Below are 26,825 nucleotides of genomic sequence, written 5' to 3' on the forward strand. Positions count from 1 at the left end.
AGGAGCCCCACGGCTTTCTATGTGCTTTACATATGTCGGCCATGTCCTGCCTTTCATCCCTGGACTACTGCCCAGCTAGCATGCGTAAGTGTTTTAGGGCACCCGTGAGGTCTCCCGCAAAGGACAAGTTGAATGATGTGCTCTTTTCTTACAGCCCAACTGTCATCCTGCCATTTAGAAGGTAGCTTCTCTACCCAGCCCCTCCTCCAAATGGGAAGCTGGGCCAAGAGCACCAAAGTAATTGCTTGAAGTTAGCTTCCTGCATTTTGCAGCTTTTCCATTTCTTTGCAGGGCTCCTCTTTTCCCCTAGGCTGAGAGCCAGATGCTGAGCCTAACCACTGAGAGTGGAGATTTCCAGCTTTAGTATCACTATCCAGAAGTGCACTTAGCTCTTCAAAACCTGTTGGTTTGTCACACACGTCAAGCTTCCTTCTAAGACTCATGGTTGCGTCTTTCCAGGGTGTAGGACAAGGACTGGAACATGGAAGACTTGGAGAAATGGTGCTGCATCCTGGGTGAGGCAGCTCTATCCCTGTTAGTCTTTGGTGGAACTTGTCTTGCCTGCAGACTTGACGATGCTCCACTGCTGACGTACCAGAACCCTCTAGGAAAGTCATTCTCAGTGTGCTCCCCGTGCCAGCATCAGCATCACCTGGGAGCTCATTAGAAATGCAAGTCCTTGGGCTCTAGCTCAGACCTGCTGTATCAGTCACAGGGTGGGACCCAGCAAATCCGTTTTAACAAACCATCCAGATGATTGATTCAGGCTCAAGTTTGAGAACCACTGATCTAAATGAACTAACTTTTCACTGAAGACAAAAATTTAGACAAGTCACTGGTCCCGGGGCCCTCCAGCTGGGGTTTGAACTCAAACCTCTCTTTCGCCGACAGTTTCATACATGGAGTTTTGTTCCTTTGTGAATATTTTTCTTCCACTCACATCTCCAGTTTATTATTTCTTATGTAAACATACAGGATAGTTACATCCAGGGACGAAGGGCAAGGATTTTTCTCTTACACCAAAGTAACTGCCTTTCCAAGATCTTTTATACATAAATCCAGTAAATGAAAAGGCTGAACCGAAACACTGCATTTTTTTCCCCATCATATCAGAAACACAAACTTTTAAAAGTGAATGTTATAAATGAATAAATTAAGCACTTTGCCACACCTGCATTTAAAAAAAGATTTCATTTTCCTGCAATTTAGACACATCATGCAAACACTCTCCTAAGAGTGTTTTGAGATCACTGTTTGCTTCTGAACAAGAATAAACAATAATAAATAACCATCACTTTCACAAAACACCATTTTGTCATCAGCCCCACTTGGTCACCAGCCCTCTTAAATGAAAGTGGCTGGTGCAGGGACTAAAGGAAGGAAAATACCCAACATTTGAATGCCTGTCAGGCCAACACCCTTATTCTCAACATACCGTCTTCCTCACATACATCCCCTGCTGGTGGATATTAGCACATTTTTACAGACAAGAAAACTGGCTCACTTAAGGTGAGGTCATATGCCAAGGGTATTAAGCTAATTAAAGAGTGAGCTGGGACCTGAACCCAAATGCACTAGCTCTTTCCCTTATCTGGTTCTGCCTGTATTAAGCATCTAATTAGCTATTTATGTATAAGGAGGGCCTTCTGACATCTCTGAAACAATCATTTAACCTACTTTTAGCCATACAGGAAAGACCCTCATCCCATCCCCAAGCCCCTCTCTGTCACCACACTGCCAGCTCCACTGTGGGGTGACCATGAGGAATGGGGTAGAGGCTGGGAATGGATAAGAGTTAACGTTGCCCACACTTGCAACATAGGAAGGCTCCTCACTCATTCTATATGAAATGACTATTCTCAGGGCAACTGTGTCCTGAATGGCCTGCATCCCAGTGTCTTGAGTTCTTTTTTTTAATCAGTGGATTTCCCTGTTTAATGGGGGTATTTCTTTGCATTTGAGGAGGCCCTCCTGTCCTCTGTAAGGTGTCCTGATCAAGCATGCCTTGTTTGATCGCTAGTGTAGATACTGGGAGTCGGGGGCAGCGGGGCAGGAAATACTCGGGCCACATCAGGATACCTTATTCTCACCTTTAGGATATGTAGGAATTCCTCAACTATGTCTAACAGTTCTCTCAATATTCATATTTAACAATGCAAATGATGCCACCGACAAGGGCTTAATTTCCAAAATATGCAAACAGCTCATTCAACTCAATTACAAAAAAAAAAAACAACCCAATCAAAGAATGGGCAGAAGACCTACACAGACATTTCTACACATGCAGATGGCCAATAGGCACATGAAAAGATGCTCAACATTGCTAATTATTAGAGAAATGCAAATCAAAACTACAATGCAGTATCACCTCACACTGGTCAGAATGGCCATCATTAAAAAGACTACAAATAATAAATGCTGGACAGGGTGTGGAGAAGAGAGAACCCTCCTACACTGTTGGTGGGAATGTAAATTGATACAGCCACTATGGAAAACAGTATGGAGGTTCCTTAAAAAACTAAAAATAGTGATCCAGCAATCCCACTCCCGGGCATATATCCGGAGAAAACCCTAATCCAGAAAGACACATGCACCCCAGTGTTCATAGCAGCACAATACAGTAGCCAAGACATGGAAGCAATCTAAATGTCCATCAAGAGATGAATGGATAAAGATGTGGTACATATATAAAATGGAATACTACTCAGCCATAAAAACAATGAAATAATGCCATTTGCAGTAACATAGATGGACCTAGAGATTATTATGCTAAGTCAAAGACAAATACCATATGATACTGCTTATATGTGGAATGTAAAATATGACAGAAATGAATTTATTTACAAAACAGAAACAGACTCACAGACATAGAAAACAAACTTATGGTTACCAAAGGGGAAGGGGGTGGCGCAGGGATAAATTAGGAGTTCGGGATTAGCAGATACAAACTACTATACGTAAACTAGATAAACAACGAGGTCCTACTGTGTAGCACAGGGAACTATATTCAATATCCTGTACTGAATCATAATGGAAAAGAATATGAAAAATACATACATACACATACATAGATATAGAAAACGTACAACTGAATCACTTTGCTGTACACCAGAAACACAACGTTGTAAATCAACTATACTTCAATTAAAACAAAAAAACCCAATGAGTCTGGAGGGCAGAAGCAAGTGGAGACAGATGATACAACTTAAAAGTAGTAACAGTTCTTTTAAAAATATTTTTTAAGTTGTAAAAGTAATATGCATGTTAAGAGAAATGCAAACAGGGAAGAAAAGTAGAGCAGAAAGTGAAAGACCAGCGTGGGGGACACAAAGAGGCTCACACAAGCTAGACCTGTATTCCATCTCGCGCAGCTGCCCCACGACCTGCATGCCAGTTATCACACTAACCCTTCCTGGATACCACTGTTCACCCTTTTCAAAAATTTGCCATCTGTCAACTAAGAGGAGAAAAGGTGGATTTCACACCTCTGTGTCCTTCATAAAACAACAGTCCCTCGTCATTTCGGTTGTCAAAACGCACCTGACAGCACCAATACGCTTAAGGGATCAACCATGAAAAATGGGCCTCAGGTGATTAGTAGGTACGACGGTAATTACACTTGATCCCTTCTCAGCTTTACAAGATCATGCCCACAATTCTAGAAGTGCTGAGAAACACGTGACTGGCGTTCACAGGATAAATGCTCTAGGAAGGGATGCACGTTCAGAACACAACCAGGAGACTGTAAAGCGGGGTGGGAGCGAGCATCCTTGGGCATCACTTAGAAGAAAACCTCGACGATGTCAGGGACATCTTTTTTTCAGTTGGCTCCAGAAAACAGACGTCAGGGTTGGAATTTTTTTTTCCCACGTCAGACACAAAGGACTCTCCAAGTATTCAAAAAGGCATTTAACTACGCATGAGGCTGAGGGCCCGCCTGCTGTAGACACTTCTCCTCTTGAGACAGGCCTCCTGCCCACAACCCTCCCATCTCACAGGCCTGGCCTCTCAAGCCCACCTAGGTGGGCTCCACTTCCCCCCGTTCATTAGATCTCCACGAGGGCCAACCTAGGATGGCAAACTTTAGACACCCCCATTCTAGCACTCCTAGTTTTCTGAGGGGCGCCGCCCAGTCCTCCTGACAAGCAAAGGGACAAGGGCGGATGCCCAGTTAGGTCCTCAACGGCCTACCAGGGCCAGCACGCCCAGGCCTGGGCCCTCACCTTGCAGCACCCTTCACCCCAGCCGGAACCACAGGGCCCTGTATAGGAGCGATTCTCAGCCTTTTCTTCTGTGGCCAACAACAGGTGATGTTCATCTGTGTGCCACTCCCATGGGTCTCCTGATGGGCAGACTGGTAAGCCCTAGGTGGGTGCCTGCGGCTCTACCCCCTTTCCTCCCACTTAAATGACATTAAGGATAGCTTTGAGTGCGACCTAATTTTACACATTCATGTGCCTTAAACTCTTTTACTAGTACCACTTCCGGAAACAGCTCTCACAACCAAACAAGACTGGTACAGAACACACAGGAGAGGCCGGGACAGCAGGTTTCAAAAACTCACTTTATTCCAATGTGAAATGAAGACTGATGGTTTAAAAACAAGAAAAAGTTCTTGATCAGCTGTGGGGATGCCTAGCTTTCTAGCTCGCACCCACTCCCTTTGAAACCAGGCATTGGGACAGGCCATACCCGGCCGCGGCTCCGTGCAGAGCCACCAGGCGGAGGCCCCAGCCGCAGGACCGCGCCCTCCAGCTCCCAAGGGTGGCCGTCTCTGCCCACCTGCTAGGGCTCTGACAGCAGGCCCAGAGAAGCGGCACGGGCAGCCCCCTCCCTTCCACTCCCAGGGCTCCTCTCTGTAGGAGGTGCCTGTGTGTCCTAGGACCAGGTAGGGAGCTAAGCTCCACAAACAAGGGACAGTCACTCCTGTATCTGTGACGTCTCCCCCGGGATCCACGATTCAGTCCGGGTCCCCCCCCACCCCCCTGTGCGTTAGGCAGCTGAGGTTGTTCAACAGGGAGAAGGATACATTCAGACTATACCCCAAGGTTAGCCCCAGCTGGGGTGCGGGGAGTGGGAAGGCGGCACCTCCTGCTGGGGCCCAAGGGCCGACAAGCCGGGGCTGGGCACAGGGGTGTCTGGGGAACCACCGATGCCCAACCCTTTCCCGGCCCACTGGTGGTTAGTAAAGCTGCTGCGGCCCTCACCCCGCCATAGAGTGCTCCCCAGCCGTCCAGCCCTGCCACAGAGCTCTGGCTCCCCAACCCAGGACACAGGAAAGCTCCCCTCTTTTCGGCTTCAAACCTGGACTTTCAGCCAGGTCGGGCCCGGGGTAGTGGCAGCAAAAGCAGCAGCCATGTCAAACATACGAATGACCTGAGAAATCTCCCCTGACGTCACCCACCCACTCGGAGCCGGCCCGGGGCTATGCGCAAGTCAGGAAGGGCGCAGCAGGACACTCACGGGCACAGACACACTCGCGCACACCTGCTTGAGGAGGGGGGCCTGAGGGGGCACCTGTCCGCCAGCTGGGAACTGATGCCCACGCGCTCCATTCACGTGTCTCCGATTAGTCCTCTGCGTCGTATACTCTTCGAACCAGTGCAAGAACATCTTTCAGAGGGTCAGGCAGGCCAGGCCAGGGTCCCAGGAGGATGCTGGGGGCAGGGTGGGATTGGAAGCGTGGAGGAGGAGGACTTGCTGCCTCTCCTGATGTGCAGGGCACGCCCCCTTCTCCTGGAGTCTGGATCGCTGGGTAACGGGGCAGCTGGCCGACTGTCTGTCTGTGTCTCCCTTCCTACCCCTGCAAGCTCAGGGAAGGAGGGTCCTTGGCAGCTGGGGGCTGGGAGGCCGCATCCTCTGAGGCCCCTGCTGGCTCTGGCTCAGTAGCCATGGGCTCCTCAGCCTTATCCCTGTTCCCGCTGGCCTCCTGGAGCTGGTGCCGCCGCGCCACCTCGGCTTTCAGATTCTCCAAGTCTTTTTGGCTGAGTAGAAGGACGGGGCGAAGGGTGGGTTGATCAGAGTGGGCCTGGGCCCTCCGTCCCCTTACTGGCTCTGCTTAAGCTTAGAACAAGATCAGGCTCTGTGCTCTCCGCAGCGAGACACACGTGTGGAACAAGCGCTTCCCTCCCGCAAACAGAAAGGCCCCCGAGTGCTGAAAAAGTACGAACTGCACACACTTGACAGCCTCCAGTTAAGGCCTGGCTCCTGCCCAGCCTTCACGCCCAGTTCAAACCCACTGCACCCCGGCCGCTCCTATAGCCGATTACACCCAAAAAAACAGGTGTAGAGTGCAACACAGAGCAGATACGCTGTAAACGCCGTAACGCTGAGCTGACCAAACCCATGCCGCACACAGGTGGGAGGGAGACGGCGCGAGGGGCTTTCGAAGACGGCACTGTCTGTAAGAGCCGCACAGGGACCCTCAGGGCCTGGCTCTAAGGCACATCACAGAGCAGGAGTCCAGAGAAGGAATGACACTGCTCTTTACACACTGACACGAAACGATCGCCAAGATAGATTAAGTGCAGGAGAAAAATACCTATGTGCATGGCTCACTACAATTTAGCACCTTGGGGAAAAAAAGGGGAAAAAAAGGGGAAAAACGGTTACAAATCTGTGTCTGCCCAATTATGCAGAGTATTTCTGGAAGGATTCACAAGGAACTCCTTGCCACTGGCTATACTTTTCAATTTTGAGCCATGTCAATGTATCATTTATTTAAAAAACCAAGAAAAAAAATAAAGGCCAACTTCTAAGCGGGGGCGGGGCGCCTCACCTGAGAGGAATGAAGAGGATGCCGTTGATGACGTTCAGCTGTTCCAAGACGCTGGCCATGCTGGGGGCTGTGAACTGAGGGGCAGGGAGGATGAGCCACTGCCTGAGTGCCGGGAGGCCGGGGTGCGGCCCACCCAGCCCCGCTCGGGGACCCACCTTGAGGGGCGGGATGTTGGCGCTGGAGCCGTTGCGGTAGATCTCGTTCATGGTGCGCTGCAGGGCCACGGCCTGCTGGGTCAGGCACTTGAGGTACTCGGAGCTCTCCTTGGTCTTCTCGTGGTCCTCGCCCAGCTGCAGGGGGCGGGAAATATCAGTGCTGCCCGCAGCCCCGCCCCTCCCTGCCCCTCCCCGCCCCGCTGTGGCCCACCTGTGTCTTGTAGATGGTGTAGCCTTCCTTCTCATGCTGCAGGGCTGACCGGAACTCGGCTTTGCTCTCATAGACCCGGGCGACCAGGTGGTGGCTGCAGGCAGGCACGGCGCAGGGGGAGGCGAGGGAGGGACGTGAATGGGCCGGTGGGGACGGATGGGTGGTGTGCAGGCTACCCCAGAACCCACTCTGGGAACTTTCCAAGGGGGAAGGCAAGTCCAGAACTCAGAGAAGAGATGCAAGTTGAGAGATATTTCCTCAGGAGTCAGATGGAGGACAGAGTGCTGGATCCCGTGCCCGCCCTCAATGCAAGCGCCTCCCGGGCACCCTGTGGCCTGGGGCCTTCCTGTCCCCTAACCCAGCACAGCCTCACCTGAGGGCCACCTTGAGGGACTTGGGCCCATGGTACTTGGTGCTGACGGCCAGCGCATTCTCCAGGAAGCGCAGCGATAGGTCACACTCCATCACTCCGTGCAGCACCAGCCCGATGTTGTTCTGGGGGCAGTCGGGAGGGCCCCGGTCAGCTCCCACTCCCCGGGCTCGAGGCTAGTCCCGCTGCCCCTCCCCGGTACTCACGTCCAGCAGGGCCATCTCAGGGTGGTCCTCCCCGAACACGAGCAGTGTGAGGTAGCGGGCGCGGTACAGCAGGCTCAGGGCCGTGGACAGCTGGCTGCTGGCGAAGCAGTACAGGGCCAGGTGCATCTGCGGGGGCAGCGGCGTCAGGCCGGGGCAGCCACGGGTCCCACCCACCCTGCAGGCCGTGCCGCCGGCGGCTACTCACATATTCCTGGATGGTGTTGGGGTGCTCGATGCCCATCACTCGCTCGCTCATCAGCACAGCCTTCTGTTGGTTGCTGAGGGCCTGGGGAGGTGGGGGGCTGTCACTCCCGGGTGGTACCACCCCACACCCAGTCTGCCTGGCCCACGAGACTCCACAGCAGCTCGGCCTCTTCACCTTCGGCTGCAATTTCTATTTTTACTTTGCACAAAGGCAGCAGAAGAGTGGTCAAAATCCAGCTGCTGTGACCATGGAAGTCGACAGCCCGCTCTGAGGCCGCTTCACATTTTAAAACACTTGTCTTAATCTATGCCAACACATGCATACAAATCTAAAATTGTGCTAAAAATAAAGTATTCGTAATGAGAAAAGGCAGACAGGCGAAAGAAAACAAGAGTCCTATGGCTGGAGGCGGGAGTAGGGCACCTACAGTGCACCTAGCTTAGGAAACAGCCTCTCAAGCCCCGGGGCCAGCAAGGCAGGTGAACGCCACAGGCCCCAGGATGGTACAGGCAACAGCACAGACCCCAAGCAGCTTCCCTGGCGCTTACAGGGCTCTAGGTACTGAGTCAGAATTTACCCTTCCCTCATCCCTGTGAAGGGAGGCCCTGCCATCACACCCACTTTGTCCACGGGCACGGCAGCTCTCCCCAGGATACAGCTCTTAAGTGGAGGGAGCTGGGGGGGACAGGGGAGGCAGGCCGCCGTACAGGCAGAACAAGCACCTCCCCGGGTCTCCACCTGCTCCTCCTGGGGGGGCCCAGAGGTCAGCAGCATCCCGGGCCCCTGGGGTGACAGGGGCTCCAGTCCCACCTGCCGGGACTCCTGCTTCCTGCTGCCGCGGGGGGTGAGAACACAGCCCCAGCTCCCCCATGCCCCCCTCCGCCCCGCTGGTGCCAGACCAGGCCCTGGGCCCCTGCTGAAGGCCCAGAGGGTACACATGGCCCACCTCAGCGTAGTCGCCCATGATGTAGTGGAGGCGGGCGAGGAGGCGCAGGCAGGCACAGATCTCCACGTGCATGGCTCCGTACACGTTGTTGAACAGGTTCAGGGCCTCGTTGATGAGCTCGCAGCCCTCCTTCAGGAAGCCTGCAGGGCACCCCGGGGGCGGAAGGTCAGGGCCGGCCGGAGGGAAGTGGGCGCCCCCCCCAACGCAACCCTGCCCCGCGGCTGCACCTGGCACGCACCCTGCTGTACTTTGGCCTGCCCGCTCTGGAAGAAGTGAAAGGCGTCTGAAGCCTTCGGGTTGACGTGTTTGACCACAGGGAAGATGTTGAGCACGTCCTCCTCCGTGAACGCGGGCTTGTGGCGGCTGTCGAAGCTGTACTCCTTCAGCAGGATCTGGGGACCCAGCCCGGCACCCGCAGGCAGCCTCAGCCCGGGCTCAAACGGCCGGCACCGCCCCGCCCAGTTCCCCCCGTGGCCCCGGGAGCCCTGCAGGACGCTCTGAGCCAGCCCACCTGGATTCCGGTTTTCAGGGAGATCTCCCGCAGCAGCGTGATCTTCTGCAGCCCGTAGGTCTCCACGGCCTGGTCCACGGTCTCACTGGGGAGGAGCGGCGGGTGGGCCCAGGCAGCCCAGCACCCCTCTGCCCCCTTCTCCACAGCTGCCCCTCCACCCGAGCCCCCTCCCAGCTCCCCTCCCCACTTCCCCAAGCAAGCAGCCCTCCACAGCTCCCTGCTTTCTCCTCCCCGTTCCACTGCCAACGACCACGGAGGACCCAGACGCTGCCCGGGAGCCCAGCGCCCCTGCACCCATCACGTACCACTCGAGGCTGAAGTCAAAGTAGTTCTTGGCCTCCTGGCAGATGTTCTTCCAAAGCTCCTGGGGGGTCATGACAGCCCAGGCTGTGTTGTCTGCTGCCCCTGGCGGCCGGTTTCTCCTCCTCCTGTTCCTCTTCTTGGAGACGAGCTCGTCGGCGGGCAGGTGGGCCACGGGGTTGGGGTAGGAGCTCAGGAAGCAGTTCAGGAAGTGGCTGATGGCAGCCGAGAGCCCCGAGAGCTCGACCCCCTGCAAGGGAGGTTGGAGCAGTGTCACCACCCGGGCTCCCCCCGACATCCCCATGGCCCAGGCCGGGGAGGGAGCGCAGTACCTGTAAGTACGTCTTGAAGATGTGCTTGGCAGAGCGGGTGACGAGCTCTCCGATGCCGATCTTCTGCAAGGGTGCAGAGAGGGGAGTCTTGGTCAGGCCCCGGCCTCCATCCCAGCCCCGCCATCCCACAGCCGCCCTGGGCACCACTCACGTAGATGTGGTCCAGCTGGTCCCGGGCCGGGCTCCGGACTACCAGGTCCAGCACCTTGCCCAGGTAGCGCATGTTGATGCCGCGCTGACGCATCACCTCGGCCAGCGTGGCCCCGTCCATGGGCAGCACCGCGTGGTCTGCGAAGTCCTTCACCTGCGGGCTGCAGCACGTCAGGCCCCCCCAGCCCAGGGCCTCCGCTTCCTCCCGCCCTGGGTCTTCCCAAGGGAGCTCATGCTATCCTGAGGCCCTGAGGGAAGGAGGGGACTGAGACCCCAGCTCCCAATCGGGAAGAGGGAAGGAGACAAAGCGGCAGCAAGGATGTGAGATCTTGTCCCCAGCCTTCTGCACAGGCCACCATCACCCCTGCGACTGCTGGGCCCACACGGCAGGGAATCAGGGACGAGGGAGCCGCACAGGCTCTCCTGTGATTGCAGAGGAAGAAGCAGGGCCACAGCTTCATCCCGCGGTTGTGCTGCGCCTCGCAGGGGCCTGGGGCAGCCAGCACGGCAGGCTCAGCTCAAAGATCGGGGGACACAGCAAGCCCACCACTGGGCATATACCATGAGAAAACCGTAATTCAAAAAAAGTCATGTACCACAATGTTCACTGCAGCTCAATTTACAATCGCCAGGACATGGAAGCAACCTAAGTGTCCATCAACCGATGAATGAATAAAGAAGATGTGGCACATATATACAATGGAATATTACTCAGCCATGAAAAGAAACGAAATTGAGTTATTTGTAGTGAGGTGGAAGGACCTAGAGTCTGTCATACAGAGTGAAGTAAGTCAGAAAGAGAAAGACAAATACCGTATGCTAACACATATATATGGAATTTAAGAAAAAAAATGTCATGAAGAACCTAGGGGCAGGGCAGGAATAAAGACGCAGACGTAGAGAATGGACTTGAGGACACGGGGAGGGGGAAGGGTATGCTGGGATGAAGTGAGAGAGTGGCATGGACATATATACACTACCAAATGTAAAATAGATAGCTAGCGGGAAGCAGCCGCATAGCACAGGGAGATCAGCTCGGTGCTTTGTGACCACCTAGAGGGGTGGGACAGGGAGGGTGGGAGGGAGATGCAAGAGGGAGGAGATATGGGGATATATGTATACATATAGCTGATTCACTTTGTTATAAAGCAAAAACTAACACACCATTGTAAAGCAATTATACTCCAATAAAGATGTTAAAATAAAAAAAGATCGGGGGACAGCATGGCACCTAAGCCCAGGGCTGCCTTAGGGGGGAGCAAGCACCGTGTACATACACAGGGCCTATGTACAAAGCTTGTGGGGGCGAAGATGCCCCCAGCCCCTCTATCAGCCATCCCATCACACAGGAGCTCAGAGGGCCAGACCCCAGCTGCCAGCCTACAAGGGAGGGCACGCAGAGCAGAACCTGATGCCTCCCTTGACCCCTGTGTGTCAGCAGCCCCATTCTGGGGAGAACTCCACCCTGCCTGCCTTGCAGGTCAGCAGGCCTAAGTCACTCCTGCAAAGGTTCCACAAGCTTCCAGAGTCGGAGATGGATGAGGCCCCAGGGCCTGTAACAGCACCCTCTGGGCAGTCCCTCGTCCCACCCCTGCCCTCACCAAGCCGGGGATCTGGCAGGAGAGCAGGAAGGCAGCAGCATCTTTTAGCAGCTGCTTCTGGTCCCGAACTTCCTCCTGGCAAGACTCCGGGAAGCGAACCCCTGGGGGAGGGAGGGCAGAGGCATGAGCCAGGCAGAAGAGAGGCAGGTGGCCAGACAGACGGCAGCCCTCAGGTGGGCAAACAGGCCCACCAGCGCTGGGGCCCTAGAGGACCATTCACCTGGCGAGAAGATGTCGGGGTTGAAGCGGACGTCAAAGGCCGTGCTGCTGATGGAGCCCACAGCCTTGCACGCGTTGCGGATCACCTCCCGACTGCGAGGATCTGCTGTAGAGACACCGCCCATTAGGAGGTAGCCCCACTCCCGCTCCGGTGGGGCAGCAGCCGAGCCTCCCCTGTCCTGGGCTCCCCCGGCAGCCACGGCAGCCCCACCTGTCCCGTCGTCCGAGGCGATGGTCTCTGCCAGCTCCTTCACCTTGGCCAGGCCACTAGCACTGCTGCCCTCCTCCTCGCTTCCCACCTCGGGTGCTGGAGGGTCTTCAGGCTTGGACTCCGAGGATGGGGGGTCGCCGTTTTCCAGTGACGGGGGGGTCTCCATCTTGCTGGCCTTCTGCTGCATCAGCTGTAGGGCTGCCAGCTTCATGAAGAGGAGGTACCTAGAGCACAGTGGATGGGGCAGAGCAGGGAATGGAGGAGGGGTATGTAGAAGTGTAACTGCTCTGGCGGCTTCCTGCTGGCTTCGGGGGACCTGAGCCAGGCCCTGGCTCCTGCCCTGCTGGGGCTGAGGGATGTTGGGGCTGGACACCCTGCCGGCCTGGGGACACATCCCGTCCAGTGTGCAAGCGTCCACACACGTGTGCATGTGCCAGTCCAGCACTACTACCAGGTGGCGGCAGCAGGTCACAGCAATAATGGGTATCTTCCCAGACAGGAAGAAGACAGCTGGTGCATGGGGGGCTCACACGCAGCCCAGGGCTCTTGAGAGCGCCAGGAACCCCCCTGGCATTCTGACAGGGAGATTATTCTGGGGCATTTGACGGGCTGACCCCTAAGCACGAAACGGCAGCAGCAGGGACCCCGCCCCCGCCCCTCCTCCAGGGCCCTGGCACTGGGAGGTTCAAAGACACCTAAGCAGGTTTCCATGTGCTCCCTGAGAGAACAGCCCCGCTTCCGCCAGCTGAAAGCCGCTGGTCTAGCCACTTGCTAGTTTCTGACCCACATAAGGCTCTTGGATGTCCGTGTTGGGGAGCCTGATGCCGCGGTGGGTGGCGCTGGGGCTGGGATGGCCAGGGCCAGAGCTAGCTCCTCTTCACTTTTCAAACCCGCCCCCCCCCCCCCCCCGTCAAGGATCAGGCCCCAGGACCACCCACCAGAGGATGCAGCCGCTTGCCCTGGCTCCCCACCTGTGCTCCACGAAGGCGTCCACCAGCTCCTGGCGCAGGCAGCAGAGCTTGTGGCGGTGGGCGCGGGGGAAACCGGCGCGGGTGCACTCCTCGGGCAGCACCTCGCCAGGCACGGGCAGGAAGTTGAGGTCGGGGGGGAAGGTGCGCAGCAGGTCAAGGATGTAGTGGCGACCGTCGTTGCCGATGATGCCCTTGCACTCCACGGAGGAGCAGAGCTCCACCTCTTCATCCCGGTCGTTGAGCACCCGGTGCCTCAGGATCTTGAGGGGCCGGCTCGTGCGTTCCAGCAGCTCCAGGTAACGTGGGTGCGACACCACCGTCTTGCCAAAGTCAATGGAGCCGTAGATGACGCTCTGCTCCTGGTCCCGCTCCAGGATGCCGGGGATGATGGACTGGGCCGTGACACGGTAGCCGCGGTAATCCACCACCACCGTGCCCAGCGTGTACAGCCCCTCCACGTCCACGGCATTGTACGTGCGCACGCCATTCAGGTCATTGGTGGGCGCCACATAGGCCGCCACGTCCCCCCCGAAGTCCTTGTAGTGGTCGCGGACGTCAAAGCCCAAGCTGAAGAAGATGTTGTTCCAGATGAACATCTGCATCTTGGTCTCCTCGCTGGGGTTGATGGCCATCACGTTGCCATCGATGACTGCCATGGCGCCCCGCGTGGCTGCCGCTGTGAAGTCGCTGTGTACCTGGGGGCCCGAGGTTGGAGGGTGAGAGAGCCGCGGGGTTCATCCCGCCTGGCCAAGCTCGCCCAGGGCTGGTGGAGGTAAGCAGGACAAAGTTTCCTCACATTTGGAAAAGGGCAAGAAACCCCAGTTTTGGACTTCCCTGGTGGCGCAGTGGTTAAGAATCCGCCTGCCAATGCAGGGGACACGGGTTCGAGCCCTGGTCTGGGAAGATCCCACATGCCGGGGAGCAACTAAGCCCGCGAGCCACAACTACTGAGCCTGCACTCTAGAGCCCGTGCGCCACAACTACCAAAGCCCACGTGTCTAGAGCCCATGCTCCGCAACAAGAGAAGCCACCGCAATGAGAAGCCTGTGCACCGCGACGAAGAGTAGCCCCCGCTCACCACAACCAGAGAAAAGCCCGTGCGCAGCAACGAAGACCCAACGCAGCCACAAATAAAATAAAATAAAATAAATAAATTTATTAAAAAAAAAGAAACCCCAGTTTTGAAAAAATGTAACACTTATACTGCGAGAGAGAGCAGAGCTTAGTGATTAAAAGGGAGAGTGAGGACTGGGGTGGGTCTGGGAATCACCAAATACGTGCCAGGTGATCTTGGCTGGATCACCTCTCAGACCTGTTTTCTCATCTATAAAACTGTGACATAAAAGTATCAGCCTTTACAAGGTGTCTGGAAGATTACAGGAGGCAATGCCTACACAGCACCTGGCACAGCCCCTGGCAAAGTGAGCACCCCGGGCTTTAGATCTTATCGTCACCATTATCATCTCTAGTAAGATTATGGGAGATTTCAAAGAAACTTTTTTCAAAAGCACTGCTTTTTCCTCATCTGTCTCAGGAAAAACACTAAGGATATCTCAGTAGGGCACGTGTGTCCAGCTGAGGGTTCCACGTAGGTGTGCTGGGAGGGAAGCTGTCATGGACCTTGCCACTCAGCCCATCCTGGAGGCGTGTCCCCACCGGTTCCGGCCCACAGACACTAAATCTCAGAGAGGCCAGAAGAAGGAGTTGGGGTCATCTACCAGGAGGCGGAAGGCTGGCAGAACGCCCTGGAAGATCCCTGACAGCCCACCCCAGCTTCCGTCTTGTTCACAGAAAACGAGCAGGTAGGTGGCAGGAGGGCCTGCGGCCACCGGTCAGGCCTGAGGGGCCATGGGCACCTTGAATATGGCTCTTTCTCGCAGCAGCCGCTCAGGCAGGTTCTTCCGAGGCAGCTCCCGCGTTGTCTGCAGCTCTTCATTCCAGTCCCGGGTCTACAGCAGGACAGGGAGGGAGACACCGGCTCAACCTGAGCCCCCAGCACCTGCTCGGGGCAGTCCCGTCCCCCGCCTCCCCGCAGACAGCCCCCCAAGCACCCAGAACCCAGCCTGGCGCCCACCAGGGGAAGGGAGGGAAGAGCTAAGGGTGGGCCGCCAGGCTGCAGGCACCTGTCCTGGAATATGCTCCTCGTAGCCCAGCCGGGAGGTGTAGGCATCCTCTGCGCGCACACAGTCCATGGCGTGCTCCGCCTGGGGCGCTGTCCAGCTGTATACCTGGAATGGGGTGGCGATCCTCTCGAACGGGTGGCGCTGGACCCTGTGGTGGGCAGAGGGGAGATGGGGCAGCCCACTGAGCCCAGAGCCCTGCCCTGGGCCCCTTCTCCAAGGTCCCACTGGCTCTGCCCTGTCCCTGGAGAGTCCGACGGAAGCACACAGCCGCCTGTCGTAGGGCTGCTAGGCTGACTGCTGCCTAGAAGGGAGCTCTGGGGTGCTGGGGGCACAGCTTAGGGCAGGAGGGCTAGAGTTCAGGCTGTATGGTTCACCCACCCCATGGGACGTGGGATGAGGGACAGGTGGGCCAAGGTGCTACCTTTTCTTCTGCAGGGCGGCAAAGTTTTTTTTGAAGGTTGGGCTGATCTGGTTGAGCAGCTCCACCAGGGAATGGCTGAGGAAGCGGGGGCTGGCAGGCTTGGGGTTGAAGTGGTACGCTGTGGACCTGCAGGGAGATGGTGGCCACTGTGCAGGGCACCCCAAGCAGCTGCCCACGGACTCCGAACGGGCTCGCACGAGGACTTACTGGTTCAGGTAGAACCCCCGAGTGGACGCCGTGATGCTGACTTGTCGGTCCTCGGCTGTGATCACGAACAGGTACATGAGGTCCCCGTGCATCTTGCGATTCCCAGGGGGTGGGTTCCAGCCGCTCATGGTGAGCACTTTCAGGCACTGCAGGGGCTGCAGGAACGGCCAAGCATGAGTGGGCCAGGCTTCCTGGTGTGGCGATCCCCTACCCCAAAAGAGACCTGCTCCCACCTTCCAATCACGGTTCTGGGGCTGCAGAGGACACAGCGGCCGCTCCCGGCTCCCTGGAAGGATGTACTCAGGCGGGGTACAGTCGATGGGGTCCATCTCCAAGCCCTTCTTCCGCTTCCCGCTGTCTGAGGGACCCGAGGCTGGTGGTCAGCCCAGGACCACCCAGGGGCCAACTCCCTCCCCAGCTCAGGTGGCCCCGGTCTGTGTGCCTCCAGCCCCGCTTCCCTCCAGGTGGGAAGGCCGAGCCCTTGGCCCCTTCACCAGCCCCTGGCCAACTTGCTCCCGGCCCGTCTGCCCAACCGCCAGCCCCAATGCCTCGCGCACCTCCCAGGTCGCCGTCAGTAAAGACACTCAGGAAGGACAAGGAATTGCAGTCAACCCCGTTGAAGGCATCGGATGGGTCCAGGCTCTTGAGCAGGTCTCGAACGTGGCGCACGTGGATGCGGGCCTCTCGCACCGTGTATGGCTCTGTCGGGAGGGGGATGGGCAGGGCGTCACCAGGGCAAAAACCCACCCAGCAGAGAGGTCGGCCATGGCACTACCAGGGGTGGTCTTGATTTTAGTTTTAGGCTTTCACTTACAAATTCCCTTACGAACACATAGGCTGGAATTCTGCTTTCAACACATACACCTGCCTGCTGGTGGGCAGGGATCCTCGTTTGCAAAGAACCTTATGCCAAAGGGCACAAGAAATGCCTCTGGAAGTGCACACAGAAGGCCCCTGCTCTCTGCCCACGAGTGTCTCAGGTGGGCAGCCCAGCACAGCTGCTAGGTCCCCATGGGCTCAGTCCAGTTCTCCCAGGGCAGCCCTGGCCGGGGGTGGCCTGAGGACTTACAGGACCTCAAACTGCAACACTGCTCTCCAACTCATGTTTCATGAAATTTCAATGAGGGCTCTTCTGGGGAAGGACAGAGGTTTCGTCATTAGGTAAGTCTGGGCACAGCTGGGTTACATTTCTCCCACATTTGCTCCTTGGCTGACATGCCTAGAACAGCAGTGCCACCTTTCCCCAGGTAACCTAAGTTCACGTGATTTTTTTTTTTTTAAACAAACAAACCAGACTCACTGTGCCAGCTGACCATCCCACACTGGGCCTGACTTCCCTGCTCAAGAGCCGTGAAACCTTAGTTTCCTTAAGAGACTGAACTTTTATCTATAAAATTTGAACGGGCTGATTTCAAGCACCTGCCTGGCACTGTTTGTTTTGTTTAAAATCACGACTCTGATATTCAGCCATGAAGTTGGAGGGTGTGCTTGTGACGGCCTGCGAAGCAGACCTGTGCTCCTGTCCCGTCTTCTCCTGCCTCCACAAGTTCAAGGCTGCCCTGAGCCTCCACACGCTCATCTGTGACACAGTGACACCAAGGTACCAGCGGGAGGGGTGGGGTGGGGGTGAGCGCCGCCTGGCCCCGCCTCCTCATGCCCCCCCTCGGCGGGCCGCACAACTTCCGGACAAACCTTCCACCACGCGTAGCACCGAGCCCTCCTGCAGCCCCTCCACACTGCGCAGCTCTGAGAAGTGGTCCAGCATGTTGCCGTCCAGGTGCAGTGAGAAGCAGGTGCGGTGACATGTGTCTTCACGGTCCATGAGCACCTGGTGGATCTCCTGTACCATCTCCTGGGGGGACACCTGCCAGGGAGAAGGCCCTGACCAACCTGGTGAAAACATACCGCTTCCCCAGCCCAAAGCACCTGGATGCCTAAAGTCAATGCTCCAAATACCGTTTCCCCCTTTTTGGCTTTTATTTTAAATTCCAGGCCCTGCCCATACATACCATGCCCACTTGCACCTGTGTGTGTGTATGTGTGTGCAGGGTATATACATACATGTGCAGGACAGAGCCTTGCCCTGTTACCCGCAAGCTTAAACTATTCCTGCAGACCAAGAGCAGGCCCCGAGTAGAGCAGCAAGAGGTGTAAAAACAAGGAAAAGAAAAGAGTCATCTTGCCTCCTCCTTTGCCCAGTGCCAAGGTCCCCAGGGCAAATGGCTTCCCCCTTCAGGAAGGTGTGCTCTGGGGCTGAAGGGCCTCACCTGGTTCCCCAGTGAGTAACAGTTTACAAGACCTCTGGGTCGGCTCGGCTCTTGAAGACCACCCACTACCACTCTCCTCTCAGACAGATGGTAAAACTCCAGCCAGAGAATTGACCTACCTGAGGGTGGGGAGCCCTGGGACCCCAACACTACCCAGCCACTACCATACCGATCCCCAAACAGGGCTGGCAGTCCCAGCTGGGATCTGTCCCCTTGCATTGAGGCAACGGCCTGAACCTGGACTCCCATGTCCACCACGTTAGCTCAGTGACCTTGGAAGGCACAGGACCCTCGGTTTCCTGCCTCAACACGGGGCCAGACCGGGCAAGGGCAAAGCTTGGCTTCGCACCCTCATCCTCCCCAACAGGCGCAGGCCCTGGCCCCCAGTACCCCTCTATCCTCTCACCTGGAGGGAGAAGGGCTCGATCCCAGGAGCCAGGATCTTCACAGAAAAGCCCGTGTCCTGAATGACAATGACTTCCTGTCCAGTGGTCTCCTCTCCCGGCTCAGCCTCATCCAGCCCATTTTCCCGGGGCGGTTCGGCAGCCCCCTCTTCCTTTTTCAGGCTCTCCGGGCAGTCCCCATTCAACAGCATGACTGATGGCAGCTCTGCGGGGGAAAAGAAAGGAGCTGAGTCAGACGGGCCTCGCTGGCGAGGTCTGCCTCACCTACCAGGGTGGACACAGCCCTACAGAATGGCGTCTGCCTGTCCTCCCAAGACTCGGCCCTGCGCCAGACTCCGGTCCCACCGCACCCCAGGGCACGCCTGCAGGCTACTGCCCGCTCGCTCGCCTCCACACCCTGGGCCCTCGCTTCCTATCTGCTCCTCGGGCCCCCAGTCTGGCAGCCGTGTGAATAGGCCACCCAGACCACTCTCCCCAGAGCCACCAATGCCACCCTAAGGGCCAAACCTGAGGGTCTGCTCTGGCCTTAGGCAACTAGCTGCTTGGCTCCCCTCCCCCACCGCTCACTTCCTCCTCTTCCCTGATGGACTCTGCTGCTCTTTTTCTTCTCTCTCCAGCTTGCCCTCCTCCTGGCAGTCCAGCTGTGGGTGTCCTGGGCCCCAGCCTCTCCTCATTCCCACCTCACCCTTGCCCGTGACTGCAAATGCCCTCCCGTCTCCCAGCTCACGTGACCAATCCAGGCCTCGCTCCAGTTTTTCAACATGTGGCCATCCCTTAGGCCTCACCAGACTCATCTTGTCAGCACGGAATTTATCTTCCTCCACAAACCAGCCCCTGCTCTGCAAATGCTCGCCCCCCTCATCCCTATCTAGTCACCCAACCTAATCTCCAAACTGGTCACAGGACCGCTGCAGGCCATTTCCCCTATTTCAAGAATTCCACTTGCTGTACACCTGAAATTAACATAACGTTGTAAATCAACTGTACTTCAATTAAAAAAAAATTAGAACATGAACTAGTCCTAATTATGTGTGTATATGTACATTTATATCTATTCCAGTAGAAAGACTAAAAGACTCAGAATTCAGTGGCTTTCCTTAAATAACAGGATTAAGAGTGATATAATCCTTTCCTTATAAAGTCTGTACTTTCCAGGTGTTTACAAGAAGCTTGTATTATTGTATGACACAACTGTTAAACCAGTGTTTATTTCAGGGTACGATTTAGAAAAAAAGGTATCAGGAGCTTTTTGAGAAAACTAGGGCATTGAAACTGTAGCGAGCAAATTCTTATACCAACTTTTGTGAACTGTTCATGTTTTATATCCAAAGTCTACAAGTGATCTTCATTTCCATGGTGTGACCATATCCTCAGATGAGTAGCTAAGGGTGATCCAAAGTCAACACTTGTGCTTCTACAAATGAAATTCTGGTAAATATAGATAACTCCTTTTTTAAGTAAAGTGATTTTTAAGTTGTTATTAAAGGTGACCATAGTAAAAAAGATAAAATATTTCAATTAATGGTAAATCAGCATAATTAATGGTTAATAGGAATAAGTGAAAATCCATAGAATCAAATAAATATAGCTTTTTCCTCTTCCAAAAAAAAAAAAAAAGGTACCACTCAGAACCTTCTAATACTCTCCACTGCTCTACCGCTCACGGGAACCGAACATCTTAGGCCTGAAGTCCACCTCAGCCCCTGCCAGTTCTCCCCATCAAGGTGCAGCTACACCAAACTACCCGGAAGCCTAAGAACAAGCCACACATTTTCCCTCCTACCTGCGCTTTTGTGTATGCTGCCCCCCATATACCATTCCATCAGGCAGACTCCTACTCATCCGTCAAGGCCCAGGTGAAATAAACTCTCTTCTCTGAAGCCTGACCAATGACCCCTGGCGGCAGTGTCGTGCTGCACTCGGGGGGCTGTTCACACCAGCAGCTCTATCTTCCTCCTCCTGTCTTGCCCGCGCTCAACAGAAAGGCACTGAATTAATGAATTAATTACTGCAAAAGCCCCGCACTTGTGACCAGCAACCGACACACATGTTGTGGGGAGAAGGAGCAGGTGACAAAAGCTCCCATTTCTCCGCAGGCACTAAGGGGAACAGAGGAGAGCCCTTCCCGCCCTGCCCCGCTGGGGGAGAGGAGGATGTCCTCGCAGAAACCCTCCAGCGAAACACAGGCCTGCCTGGAGCCCCACTGGCCCACGGGGCTTTCCGGCCCAGGGCCTGCCTGGCAGCCAGACTGGCCCCTTGCTTATCTGGGCGCTCCAGACAGGTCAGCTCAGCCAGCTCTGCTCTGGACCCCAACCCATCCAGACTCCACCTCCTCTTCCCTACCCAGCTGTGAGGGGTGGGGACGGGGTGCACCTCCCCAGAGCTGTGTGGGCTCTACCCAGACCTACCAGAAACATGGAGCAGGGGCCTCGGGAAATGTATAAAAGTCCAGGTACGCCTGACACACAAGGGCACATGGGGGGACCGGGAACGGGACGTGGAGAGAAGCCACTCCCTCTTCCCGCGTCCCCTCAACTGAGTGATAAACAGAACGGCCAGGAGCTCAGATACGGTCCCCTCCTCCTTCCCCCAAATAAGGATGTCTGAGGCCCAGAAGTTCAGTGCCTTGCCCAGGGTCAAGAGTGGACCCTAGATTTCCCCCTGGAGAGCCCCTCTACCACATGGCTGCCCTGCCCTCAGTCCTGGCCCACGGCGGGCCTTCAGCAGCTGTCGCCACCTCCGTCCCCAGCACACCGCTCCTAACCTGAAGGTAAACTCCCAACAACTACAAGGACGCACAAGGACCTCTCCTTCAAGTGAGCCCACAGTCCTAGGCGGGGCAACCCCAAGCCCCTGGAAACTGAGCAGCCGGCCCCAAAGGGAGAACCTGGCTGACTCTGTGACACGGCAGACAGGGACAGGAGGGTGGGAGAAGGGTGGTGGTTGGTCAGTTTTCAAAATGCAGCAAGAGGGGTGACAGCTATGAGGCGGCCTTCCCCCAGCTGAGGCCTTGAGAAAGGCTTTGCTGGCTGACCAGCCCTCAGGATGAGGGGGCCCCTGCCCAATACAGAACAGCAGCTTTGAGGTCTCTGAGACCCCAAAAGTGGGAAACCAGAGGCCTGGACCCAGACAGGTGGCCTGTGCTCCCTGAGTCTGGGCCAGGAGGACAGAGAGGAGGGCAAGGGTAGCCACAGCTCCCACTCCCCCCCTGGCTCAGGGAGCCTGCCCAGAAGGCACCTCTGTTGCAGGCTCCCGCCCCAGGGGGCACCCAATCTCCTATCAGATTTCAAAGGAATGTGGCTGGTTCCCAGGGGCCTCCACTCCCCTAAGGCCAGCCCGCCCTGCCCCTCCTCCCTCCTGCAAAGCACCCTCAAGGTCTCCCTACAGCGGATCAAGGCCCAGTGGCCTCCCCACCAGAGGCCAGCCACTTGGCTCCCTGTCCCCACAGCCCACCTGGTGGTCGGCGGCTGCCCCAGCCCGCGTTCTGGAGTCACAGGACCTCCATGGCAGCGAGTCAGCCAGCTCTCCAGCTCAGGCCCGGCACTGCCTGGGTGCCTCGTCCCGGCCTCTGCCTCTACCCTTGCCGCCATGCAGCTGGCCGCCGGCTGGCTTCGGGTTTCAGCAGGGCCAGGCCTGCTGGGCGGCCCTGGGAAGGGCACAGTCCCCCGGCCTCGCATCCTGCTCAAGGTCGGCCAGAAGGACAGCCGTGGGCCCGGAGGCCCTGGTGGCTCCAGGACCCCAGGTGGAGCTGCCACCAGTGCTCAGGCCCATCTCCCTGTACCCCCAAAAAGAGGGTCCCTGCTGGTGAAGCAGCGGGGCAGGAGAACCCAGCGTCTGGGGTACCTGGGCCCCTCAGGATCGAGGGCCCTGGGGACTGGCTGGCAGGGGTAGAGCCCAGCAAGGGAGTCCTCTCCTCGGCCCCAACCCCAGTGGGGGTGGGCAGGACCACTTCAGCTGGCTGCCGGCAACAGCTGGCACAGACTCGGGCCCAGGCCACGAGGTGGCTGCCCCCCTGTCCACCGGCTGCACTGAGCACCCTGCCCACCTCCTGGGTCAAGAGGCTGGCTGGGGCCTCTGGCTCGTGCTGCCCCCTGCAGGTGACCTGACAGCTCTCCCCTTCCTGAGAGTCACTAGCTCTGGTGGGAACCCTAACCCCAGGCGCCCAGAGGACAACTGCACCCGTGCCCCAGGCCTCCAGCTCCACCAAGAAGCTGGCAGGCTCCGACTTCCCTCCCCAGCAGCCCCTGCGCTGCCAGGAGAAAACCAAGTCTCTCCCCTGGGGAAAACAGAGCTGGCAGCGAGAGACCAAAGGCCGCGCGGCTGTGGAGAAGGAACATGCCCAGCCTTGCCAGGGCGCCTTCCCAGGGCCTCTGACTTGTTGCCAGGGCCCAGGCGGGCCTGCTCCGGCAGCCGTACTAACCAGGGTGGGGGCGGCAGCCAGGCTCCCTCAGGCCCCCTCCAGGCAGCCCTGAAGGGCCGGCACCCAGCAGGCCCACGGCTCCCCGCACCCCCCGCCGAGGGTTCTGGCTCACGCACACTCCGCGGAGGGCCAGGCCCCGGCAGAGCCCCTCTTCTTCCGCCGCCCTCCCCAGACACACCCCAGCCCTGTGGAGAAGCGGGGGGCAGAGCAGCCTGGCAGTGACCCCTGCGTAACTGCTGCAACCACTCCCACCCTGGTTACCACAGAGCCAACGCTCACTCTAGGCCCAGCCTGTGGCAGGTCCCTCCAGCAGCTCGACCAGCCCATCTCACTTGAGGAAACTGCGGCTCCAGAAGCTTAGTAACCAAGCTGCCCAAGGTCGCAGAGGCAACAGGCAGCCAAGCCAGGTCAAGAAAACAACCAGGTTTGTCAGACGCCCAAGCCCAGGCCTGAGCGCCAGCCCCAGGCTGCAGCGCCCACCAGGTAAACAGTACCCCCTTCCTCTACACCCCTGCTTCCTTACCCCAGGGGGTACCCGAGCATCTGGGCTTTAGGGAAGGAGAAAGGTGATCCTCTGCAGAATGGGAAGGGGCTGCCCAAACTGCATGGCATACACCTCCCGCCCCCCAGAATGAAGAGATAAAGCACAGCCCTGCCCTGGCCCGGGAGAACGTGGACCCAATGGGCAGCTGAAAGGAGTTAGAAAAGAAACGTAAGCCATCCCAGGTGGCCCCTGTGTGCGTTTCCCAGCCTGGCATGGCCTCACTCAGTAGACTGTGCCAGGGCCAGGCCCCGCCCTAGCCAAAACCTCACAGGGTGAGGCTCCTGCAGGAAGTTAGGCCTCAGAAGGCATATCACCCCATCCCAGGAATCTGGGGCTTCAAGGGAAAGGGGTGGGGGCGGGTAGCCTAAGGAAGATCCCAAGGAGGTAGGCATCTGTTTGCCTCCTTCCCATCTCCACCCAGGCCAGAAGCGGTCTGCAGGGTCTGGGGAGAGTCCAGTGTTCCCTCAGCTGCTCTGCTCAGACCTACCCAAAAGAAGAGCTCTGGGGTCCTGTCCAGGAGCTCCCCTAAGCCCCCAAGTTCCTCTCCTGTCTGCCAGCCCCCTTCCCCTCCGCTTTGGGCCTCAGCTCCAAGGAGCCCTCGCCTAGGCAGAAGGAACTCGACACACCACCATAAACTTGAAAAACCTGCTATTCTCTTAACCCCTAAAACTAGCTTTTTTCCCAACAAGGCAACTGATCCTTGGTCCCCCCATAAAAGGCCTTGATCACCTCCTCAAGGGGACTAGTCCCCCTCAAGGGGACTTCCAGAGCTGGGTTCTGAGGTCAGAAGCCTGGGTGAGGGCCTGTTGGGGGTCTCCATTAAGGCCTCCTCCTCCTTTGAATAGATTCAGACTGGCTATAATTCAAGTCCTAGCTCTATACAAGCCTCCCAGAGGCTTAGGGAGCCAATGTTCCACCTGCTAGTATGCTTCCACTTTCCCCAAAATGAACAGCTGTACCCTCCCCTGACCCAGGTTGCCCCAGACAGACCCCCTCAAAGAAATTCTCCAACACTCTCCCCTCTCCTCAGTCCCTATGTTCTCAGCATATGATCCCAGCCAACATGCCTCTCCCAGCTTCCTCTGGGACAGGCCAGGGCAGCCTTGGCAATCTGGCTGTGAGCTGGAAATCCAAATGCTGAATTGCTGTGTGACCTTGGCCAAGTCGCTTCATCTCTTCAGGTCTCTTTGCTGGAGGGGAAATCGACCTCCTCTTATCTAGCCTGCTCCACTGATTCAGAACCTCATCAGGGTGAAGCCTGGCAGGCTGGAGTCATCAGCATTTGTCATTCTGCCCAAACCTTGGCCTTCTCTAGGCAATCAGCAAAGCTGCCACAGTGCCTATCCCCCACCATCAGCTAACCTGGCTGTGATCAGTTACAGGGTCAGAGAACCCACCTAACACTGTTCCCGTCCTGACTCACCCAAGCTGGGAAGGGAGATGAAGATGACAAGTCCTTTTTGAGGAGAGTTATGGGGAGTGGGAGGCACGGGGAGTTCTGCACTCCCACTGTCACTCAGGGCAGAGAGGGACACAGCCCAGCCCTGTGACTCTGAGGAAGGTTTGGAGATGACAACCCAAGGGCTGGGAAGGGGCTTCCAACCTCAGGGGTGTAGTCAAAGATGTGATGGAAGAAACAGAGGGAACAGAGGAGGCCCAGGAGAGAGGCAGGCCCCACCTGAGAAAAACTGCAGCCACTCCCAAAGCCAATGCCACACAGCCCCACGGGGGAGAACTGGGAGCTTGACTCCATGCTGATGACCTTTGCCTTAAAAACAGCAACTCTGGGCTGACCCACTTTTCGCAATAAGGCGGGTTAATGATCAAGTTCTGGCACAAACACCACCTCCTGCCAAGGAGTTTGGCTTTGCCCCCATACACAGGCAGACCCCCAGGTCTGCCCTCCAGGCCGACATCTTACAGGACGGAGATCAGACCCTGCAGACCTGGGGTTAAAGCCTTGCCTCTGGGAACGAACCACAGAAACCCCCTCACGAAACACACACCCCAACTTGCACTCTTCCCACAGACCAAGCCTGAGAAGTCCCAAGCTGAGTCTAACTCGCAAGCCTGCAGCCCTGTGCACAGGGAATGCTTGGGATCCTGACGCGAAGGGGGTGCTTGACGGAACAAGTGTCAAGTGACCCCAGTCCGGAGAGTTCCCCATGCCCGGGGGCGTAGGGGGTGGGGCCGCCGCGTCCGTCCGTCTGCGGAGCCGGCACACCCCGAAACTGCATGCGTGTGCACGTCTCCCCGCGATCTGGCACGCGTGTGTTAGCCGCCGCTGCCCGCCCCGGGACCCCACGTGTGAAGCCCGGGCCGCAGGCGGGGGCGACAGTGAAGGTGACCTTCAGGGCGGGGGCGCCCGGTGGAGGGCTCGGCGAGATGCAACCCAGCCAGGCGCGGAGGGAAGGCGGCGGTCCCCGCGCAACCCCGAACCCCCCCGCCCACTCGGCCCGATTCAGCCTCCCGCCCTGCTGCCCCCCGACCCCGGCCCCGCTCACCCGTCGCGCCCGGCCGCCCCTTGCCACCGGCCTGCGAGCTGGGCTCCCGGGCGCTGTCCGCCGGGGCGGCCGCCGGCAACTCGTCTGTTTTGATGACCATGGCGGCGGGAGCGGGCGTCCGCCTCGGCTGTCCGCGCCGCCCGCCGCGCCACTAACCCAAGTGCCCTGCGCGCCGCTGCAGCTGCGGGAAGGACGGAGTCACCGGCCCACGTGGTGCGCGCTATGGCCTTTGACCCCACCGCCGCTCCCTTGCCCCGCCCTCGCGCCCGGCCCGGCCCACGAAGGCCGGCGAGGGACAAAATACGCCACGCCTCGTTCGCTGTGTACCAACGTGGTGACTTTCTTGAACGCCTTAAAGGGAACGTACCCTGGCTCTGGCTAGAGAAAGGTTTCGGGCCCCCTCGAGGGGCGGGGCTACGGAGAGGAGTCCTTGCGGTTCGTTGCCCGTCGGGCGGGCACCTTGACCTTGCGGAGAGACTCGTCTGGACTACTATTGCTTACAGTCCCCTCCCCCAATGGCTTCCTATTGCAGATCTGCCAAATGACCACGCGGTGTCTAATCTGAGGTGTTAATATGACCCTCAGCGCCGTGCTCACCGAGCTTGCCGTCCCCGAAGGGGTGGAGCGGGTGTGCGTCTGGCTTCTTGAGGAGGGGGTGTAGGGTAGCCTAGGGCATGGTCACAAGAGGCAGGGGTGGCGGGTGGCTAATAGGGATGAAGTACCAGAGATGAGCCCACCAAACTTTGTCCTGAGCCACAACGGGCCCCCC

General features: G+C 57.3%; 1 protein-coding gene across 6 annotated transcripts; it reads right to left on the bottom strand.

Annotated features, from left to right (window-relative positions):
* Positions 1-4,545: 4,545 nt before the first annotated feature.
* Positions 4,546-26,268, bottom strand: CLUH (clustered mitochondria homolog). Of its 6 annotated transcripts, none has more exons than XM_004267041.4 (26): positions 26,057-26,268; positions 18,591-18,793; positions 17,610-17,781; positions 16,475-16,618; positions 16,151-16,275; positions 15,918-16,072; positions 15,711-15,836; positions 15,290-15,437; positions 15,023-15,115; positions 13,167-13,861; positions 12,196-12,419; positions 11,986-12,087; positions 11,766-11,866; positions 10,166-10,318; positions 10,015-10,077; positions 9,688-9,932; positions 9,383-9,467; positions 9,110-9,263; positions 8,872-9,011; positions 7,926-8,006; positions 7,721-7,846; positions 7,518-7,639; positions 7,145-7,238; positions 6,934-7,068; positions 6,779-6,852; positions 4,546-5,984 (listed from the first exon to the last, which is right to left on the bottom strand). In XM_004267041.4, the coding sequence occupies exons 1-26, from the start codon at positions 26,154-26,156 to the stop codon at positions 5,798-5,800; spliced, it is 4,047 nt and encodes a 1,348-aa protein (XP_004267089.2). In that variant the 5' UTR covers positions 26,157-26,268; the 3' UTR covers positions 4,546-5,797. The 6 variants fall into 6 exon arrangements, with proteins under 6 accessions (XP_004267089.2, XP_033279121.1, XP_033279122.1 ...); XM_033423230.2 differs by having other exon boundaries at positions 11,986-12,090; positions 26,057-26,267; XM_033423231.2 differs by having other exon boundaries at positions 11,986-12,090; positions 18,591-20,002; positions 26,057-26,185.
* Positions 26,269-26,825: the final 557 nt, after the last annotated feature.

Source organism: Orcinus orca, chromosome 19 (genome assembly GCF_937001465.1).
Source record: "Orcinus orca chromosome 19, mOrcOrc1.1, whole genome shotgun sequence".
Taxonomy (NCBI): Eukaryota; Metazoa; Chordata; class Mammalia; order Artiodactyla; family Delphinidae; genus Orcinus; species Orcinus orca.